General features: G+C 44.9%; 2 protein-coding genes across 2 annotated transcripts; both read left to right on the top strand.

Annotated features, from left to right (window-relative positions):
* The first annotated feature begins 366 nt into the window (after positions 1-366).
* LOC112155818 (Fc receptor-like protein 1) lies at positions 367-1,435 on the top strand. The gene is made up of 4 exons (XM_024287769.2): positions 367-562; positions 674-709; positions 799-1,062; positions 1,137-1,435. Exons 1-4 carry the CDS (start codon positions 532-534, stop codon positions 1,433-1,435), a joined length of 630 nt encoding a protein of 209 aa, XP_024143537.1. The 5' UTR covers positions 367-531.
* Positions 1,436-5,745: 4,310 nt separating this feature from the next.
* Positions 5,746-7,184, top strand: LOC112156358 (protein turtle-like). The gene is made up of 6 exons (XM_036216897.1): positions 5,746-5,945; positions 6,057-6,092; positions 6,182-6,445; positions 6,520-6,765; positions 6,841-7,002; positions 7,072-7,184. The coding sequence occupies exons 1-6, from the start codon at positions 5,915-5,917 to the stop codon at positions 7,182-7,184; spliced, it is 852 nt and encodes a 283-aa protein (XP_036072790.1). The 5' UTR covers positions 5,746-5,914.

The following is a 7,184-nucleotide window of genomic DNA, read 5'->3' as shown; positions in this document are numbered from 1 at the left end:
CACACACACACACTCTGCTCTGGTAACTTCTAATTGGCTGGACACATCTAAACCAGGAAAAAAATCTCAGTTCTTGAAGGAGTTTTGTGACATTGGAGAAGTTATTCAATCACGTCCCCTTGGTGTCCTAAAGGGTGTTCTTTGAGTTTTGGGACTGGAGAGCCTTACAAATTGTTGTCCCCTCAAAGTATAACAGGAGCAGGAACTTGGTTCACATAGTCAGCAAAATGTCAGAACTGTTACTAGTGGATGTTGGACTGAAAATGTGTCTGTATCTTTATCATCAAAATGACTAAAGACAGCCAACCTCAGAGATACCATCTCAGTTCTCACACTCCTCTAATAATCTCTCATGTGAAGACAAAGTTATTTTCTCCTGCGACCACCGTGTTTGTGGTTGGTCTGGTCTCTTCCTGTCTGAGAGTTTCCTGGTTGATGCTGCAGAGAAAAGTGAACAGTCACACAGACAATCATCCTAAAAGAAGAAGCGGATTGATGTTTCTGTCTGTCAAACTGCTGTTGGTCTGAAGAATGGAGGGAACATCTGTCCAGATGCTGCTGGGTGAGTCCCGTCTGCTGGATGTGTGTTGGTGTGTAAACGTTGACAGATGCTGCTTCCCACAGCAGAGCGTTCATCAAAGCTCCAACTAAGCTGAGTGTCATTTCTCTGCAGCTCTGAGCTCCCTGCTGTGCTGCACAACAAACCAAAGTTAGTCCACTTCCTCAGTCAGTCGGACTCTCTGTGTTTGTGTCCAAGAAAGCAGCAACACTCTGTGTGTCTTTACTTTGTTGTTGTAGTTGGTGTGACTGTGAGTCCCAGCAGATCTCAGTTCTTTGAAGGAGAATCAGTGATTCTGAACTGTGAGGACGACAGCTCTGCAGGATGGACTCTGAGGAGAAACACCAGCAGAAGAACCAGGACTCAGTGTGGACCTGAGTGGGGATCAGGAGATGGTTTGTCCTGTAACATCAGTTACATGTACCCAGCAGACAGTGGAGTGTACTGGTGTGAGTCCAGAGGGGGAGGAGCCAGCAGCATGGTGGTTAACATCAGTGTCTCTGGTAAGATCAGACTGTGGAGTTAGTGTTGCTGCAGCTGTGTGCAGATGGATGAAATGCTTTGTCTCTGTGTTGAGGTGGATCAGTGATCCTGCAGAGTCCTGTCCTCCCTGTGATGGAGGGTCATGACCTCACTCTGAGCTGTCAATCAAAGACCCCTCCCTCCAACCCCTCAGCTGCTTTCTATAAAGATGGCTCCCTCATCAGGACTGAGCCTACAGGTCACATGACCCTCCAGCATGTTTCCAGGTCTGATGAAGGTCTCTACAAGTGTCACATCAGGGATCATGGAGAGTCTCCATCCAGCTGGATCTCTGTCTCAGGTGAGGAGCTTCACTGTCATCTCACCATGGATTTCCTCCATGCAGTCACCTGACCAGGTGGGATTCTCTCTGCAGGGAAATCCATAACCATGGAAGCCCCGCCCACAACAGGAGCCCCGCCCCCTGCCTTAGCTCCTGATTATCTTGTGCATAGACTATTTTTCTACGTGATGGTGATCAGTCTTTACCTCATCTCCACTCTCCTTATGGTGTCTTTATATTCACAAAGAGCCTCAGGTAACAGAAATCAATCAATCACATTTGATCAATCATCTTCAGTTTCTGTCTAGACCAGGGGTCAGTAACTGGTGGATGCTGGGATGCAGACCCAGCATCCCAGAACCTTACGTAATAAACGAATAAAATGTGCATTTCTATGTTAATTTGTGCAGCTCTTATTTTCATTATAACACTATCAAGTCTATATGAATACATAGATGTTTGGAGAGTTTTTGGAAAAGTTCTTCCTGGTCGTACCCCTGCCACTCCAACAGATATTGAAAACAATCACCTTGCCGCCAGGAATCCAGGACCCTAGCCTCCTCACCATCCACTATTAAAGATAGCATCGTGGTGTTGACGGACCCAGAAGGAAAAATCCCATCAGGAGGTCCGATGGGAGGTTTAGGCAGTGAGACGTGGAAGAATGGAGAGATCCAGTGTGCTGGAGGAAAGGCGTTAGGCCATTGCCACTGATATGTGTGACCAGGGACGTTGTGGTGTGGGCAGGGGTTGTAGGGATGTAGAAGTCTGTCTGGGAGTTGTCTTGACATGAGATGCCTGCGTGGCAGACCACCAGAAGAGACTGCATAAGAGATTAAGTACCCGCCATACATGGGTGTTATGCTACCGGAGTATCATGGACCAAGTGTTGATGAGAGGGTAGTACTAAGAGTCGGTCGACAGGACAGGATGGTGGAGACGGTTCTTGCTGGTTAATCTCCAACAGTTCCATGATGACATCCCACTGGATGGAGCCAGGATTCACAAGGCAGGCACCACAGGTTCAGTAGAAACCAGTTCTTCATCTTCCTTCTCATGCAGGCGGGAGAGTGTGTCTGCCTAAACATTCTTGGAACGTGGTCGAAAGGTAATGTGAAAGTGGGAGAAGTAGAGAGACCAACGGGCTTCGCAAACGTTTAGTCTCTTGCCGGACTTGATTTACTCCAAGTTCTGGTGATCTGTCAACACTAAGAAAGGAGGCGACGGCCCACAGATGAAGCAGTGATAGAAGTTGGCAAACCCGAGGAATCATTGTAACTTCTTCACCATGGTAGGTTCAGGCCACTGCAGCACGGCCTCCACTGTGCTTTTATCCATGGCTGCACCTTGGTCAGTGATTATGTAGCTGAAGGAGATGGATGTTTTGTGAAATTCACACTTCTTCCGCTTAATAAGCCTCTGTAGGATCTGCCTGACGTGGTATCCTCCTGGTAAAAACTGACGAAGTGCTGGAGCATGTCTCTAAAGACATCATTTATAAAAGCCTGAAACACAGAGGGGGCATTGCAGAGACCGACGGGCATAACCAGGTACTCCTAATGGTCGGTTGTAGTAGAAATAACTTCCATTCGCCCCCTTCATGGATTTGAATAAGATTGTAAGCACTGTGCAGGTCCAGCTTGGTGAAGAACCTGGCCTGGCTCAGCTGCTACAGGGCTGGTAGAACCAGTGGTATGGGGTACTGGAACTTGACAGTGCTTTTGTTGAGACTGCGGTAATCGATGCAGGGGTGAGGACCACTGTCTTTCTTTTTGACAAAGAAGTTGGCGGAAGTGAGTGAAGTGGAGGGTCGGATTAAACTTTTTGTGGTCCTTTCTGGGTAAATCCTGCATGGCGTCAGTCTCGAGTTGTGACAAGGGAAAAACCCTTCCTCTCGCTGGTGTGTGCCCAAGGAGGAGATCAATAGCAGTGTCATACGTCCGGTGAGGAGGAGGGCGTGTGGTGTGTTTGTTGAAAACCTCTTTAAGATGTTGATATGAGAGGTGACAGAGTTGTCTATGGAGATTTCAGTGGCTGCTAGCTAGCATAGTAGTTGCCCTTCAAAGGCTCCAGATGGTTTGAGATGGTGACATTGGCGACAGGTCGATAACTCTAACGTAAGGGTTTTTGTGGACCATATGATGGTGGGATCGTGAGTCTCCAGCAATGGCAGTGCCAGGATGAGTGAACAGCAAGTGGAATCAATAGCAAAGAAGCGGATAAGTTCCTGGTGTGGGTGCCGGACGTGGACTTGAAGATCTGGAGTCAGGAACTTAATCCGACCCGAGCCCAGAGGATGACCATCTGAAGCAGAGACTGCCACCCGCGATTAGGACTGAGTAGCAATTGGGTTTTCTTCAGTTCCGGTGCCAAAGCTGTTCTTTGGATTCAGTTCCTAATCGTTGCCAATTTTGGTAATTTAGTATTAAAAAATAATGCCTGCATCTCTTTGAATTAGTGCTGCTACAAACGATTATTTTAATAGTCGACTAATCACCGATTATTTTTTCCGATTAGTCGACTAATCGGGTCATTAGAAAACTGGATGCAAAGCCCACATCTTAACCATCATTAGCTTTAAACTAACTAAAAACTTGATATAAAGAACTATCTTTGAAAATGTTAGTGTGAATGCTGTTAGCTGAATTTGGACGCTGAAGATGCTAGTGCTGATAGCTAAAAATGCTAAAGTTGATAGCTGAAATCGCAGAAGCCAATGGTTGAAAATGCCAAAGCTGATAGCCAGATAAAATATTACTTAAATAAAAAAAATTAGCCAAAAAAACTGAAAAAGTTTTGAAAACAGCTTGCATGAAGCTGAAATATTAGCGAAACTCAAAAGTAGCCTAAAAAGCAAGAAAAGCCCAAATTAACCAAAATAGCTAGCATGAAGCTAAAATATTAGCTAAACTTCAAAATAGCCCAAAAAAGCCTAAATTAGCCAAAACACCTAGCATGTAGCTGAAATATTAGCTTAAGCAAAAATAGCCTAAACAACCTTAGTAAATGCCAAATTAGTCCAAAAAGATAGCATAATGCTATTATAACTTTCAACTTTACTACATTCTGACTCCATATAATTTAAAGTAACGACTAATTGACTATTAAATTAGTCATCGACTTTATTAAAGTTGATTAGTCGATTAATTGTGACAGCCGTATTTTGAATATTGTCAAAAAGTTTGAAATTGTACTAAATTAATTTGAAGTGAGACTTAGTTATTATTTACATGCAGATGGACCACAGATCATCGACTACTTCAAAATATACAACACTAAATATTTAGACATTATTTTTTCTAGAACTTCACTTCAAATTTTTTTTCAAAGTGGATCTCTTTATATTTTGGTTGAAGACTCCTGACGTAAACTGTTCTGTCTGCAGGAAGTGACCCGTCTGTCTCCATGGTGATGACTCAGCCCTCACATGCTGAACAGGGATTGGCTGATGACTATGATGACATCATCACACCTGGAACCACAGAGCATCAATTTTGAACTGAGAGTCTTTGTGCTTCAGGAACTTTAAACTTTGATGTTTTTCTTTATTTTTTGCTTCATAATTTTCTCTCATTTTGTTCAAAATATTTGTTTCCATACATCAAATTTAATGTTTTACATTTTTTTCACTAAAGCATCAACAACAGTGTTGACTGTTCCTATTTATCTAGTTGATGTCTTGAAGTTATTCTTCTTTCTTGAACTGTTTAATCAACCATCGGATCATCTTCATCAGACTTTGTGAAACATGTTTACAGGGAATCCTCATTTCATTCTCTGCAGAGATGATAATCATCCAGTAAACCTTACTGGGACAGACAGTCGATTTAATTGAGATTTAATCAGGATTATATTTTTCCAATGTTCTGGTTCCTTGGGCTTCCGTTGTTCAGAGTACGGTTAGCCCGCCGACTATCGCTAAGCACCAGCTAGCAAAGAGGAACTTGTTCCACGAGGCAGACAGAGAGAGATAAAGCTGGTTTCACAACACAAACAAGTGCTGTGAGAAGCACCCCCCCCCTACCCCCCTACCCTGCTCTGGTAACTTCTAATTGGCTGGACACATCTGAACCAGGAAAAAAATCTCAGTTCTTGAAGGAGTTTTGTGACATCGGAGAAGTCATTCAATCACGTCCCCTTGGTGTCCTAAAGGGTGTTCTTTGAGTTTTGGGACTGGAGAGCCTTACAAATTGTTGTCCCCTCAAAGTATAACAGGACCAGGAACTTGGTTCACATAGTCAGCAAAATGTCAGAACTGTTACTAGTGGATGTTGGACTGAAAATGTGTCTGTATCTTTATCATCAAAATGACTAAAGACAGCCAACCTCAGAGATACCATCTCAGTTCTCACACTCCTCTAATAATCTCTCATGTGAAGACAAAGTTATTTTCTCCTGCGACCACCGTGTTTGTGGTTGGTCTGGTCTCTTCCTGTCTGAGAGTTTCCTGGTTGATGCTGCAGAGAAAAGTGAACAGTCACACAGACAATCATCCTAAAAGAAGAAGCGGATTGATGTTTCTGTCTGTCAAACTGCTGTTGGTCTGAAGAATGGAGGGAACATCTGTCCAGATGCTGCTGGGTGAGTCCCGTCTGCTGGATGTGTGTTGGTGTGTAAACGTTGACAGATGCTGCTTCCCACAGCAGAGCGTTCATCAAAGCTCCAACTAAGCTGAGTGTCATTTCTCTGCAGCTCTGAGCTCCCTGCTGTGCTGCACAACAAACCAAAGTTAGTCCACTTCCTCAGTCAGTCGGACTCTCTGTGTTTGTGTCCAAGAAAGCAGCAACACTCTGTGTGTCTTTACTTTGTGGTTGTAGTTGGTGTGACTGTGAGTCCCAGCAGATCTCAGTTCTTTGAAGGAGAATCAGTGATTCTGAACTGTGAGGACGACAGCTCTGCAGGATGGACTCTGAGGAGGAACACTACAGAAGAAACCAGGACTCAGTGTGGACCTGAGTGGGGATCAGAAGGTGGTTTGTCCTGTGAGATCAGCTATCTATTCACAGAAGACAGTGGTGTTTACTGGTGTGAGTCCAGAGGGGGAGGAGCCAGCAGCATGGTGGTTAACATCAGTGTCTCTGGTAAGATCAGACTGTGGAGTTAGTGTTGCTGCAGCTGTGTGCAGATGGATGAAATGCTTTGTCTCTGTGTTGAGGTGGATCAGTGATCCTGCAGAGTCCTGTCCTCCCTGTGATGGAGGGTCATGACCTCACTCTGAGCTGTCAATCAAAGACCCCTCCCTCCAACCCCTCAGCTGCTTTCTATAAAGATGGCTCCCTCATCAGGACTGAGCCTACAGGTCACATGACCCTCCAGCATGTTTCCAGGTCTGATGAAGGTCTCTACAAGTGTCACATCAGGGATCATGGAGAGTCTCCATCCAGCTGGATCTCTGTCTCAGGTGAGGAGCTTCACTGTCATCTCACCATGGATTTTCTCCATGCACTCACCTGACCAGGTGGGATTCTCTCTGCAGAGAGACCGAGTACCACAGTAGCCCCAACCACCACAGAAGCCCCACCCCCTGCCTCAGCTCCTCTTCATCTTGTGTTGAGAGTGTGTCTCCACCTGGTGGTGATCAGTCCGTTCATCATCTCCACTCTCCTTCTGGTGTCTTTATGTCCACAAAGAGCCTCAGGTAACAGAAATCAATCAATCACATTTGATCAATCATCTTCAGTTTCTGTCTAAACTGTTCTGTCTGCAGGAAGTGACCCGTCTGTCTCCATGGTGATGACCCAGCACTCACATGCTGAGCAGGGATTGGCTGAGGACTATGATGACATCATCACATCTGGAACCACAGAGCATCAATTCTGA

This window comes from Oryzias melastigma, linkage group LG18 (genome assembly GCF_002922805.2).
Source record: "Oryzias melastigma strain HK-1 linkage group LG18, ASM292280v2, whole genome shotgun sequence".
NCBI classification, from domain to species: domain Eukaryota; kingdom Metazoa; phylum Chordata; class Actinopteri; order Beloniformes; family Adrianichthyidae; genus Oryzias; species Oryzias melastigma.
The sequence above is the reverse complement of the archived record's forward strand: the minus strand, read 5'-3'. Positions and strand labels throughout refer to the sequence as shown.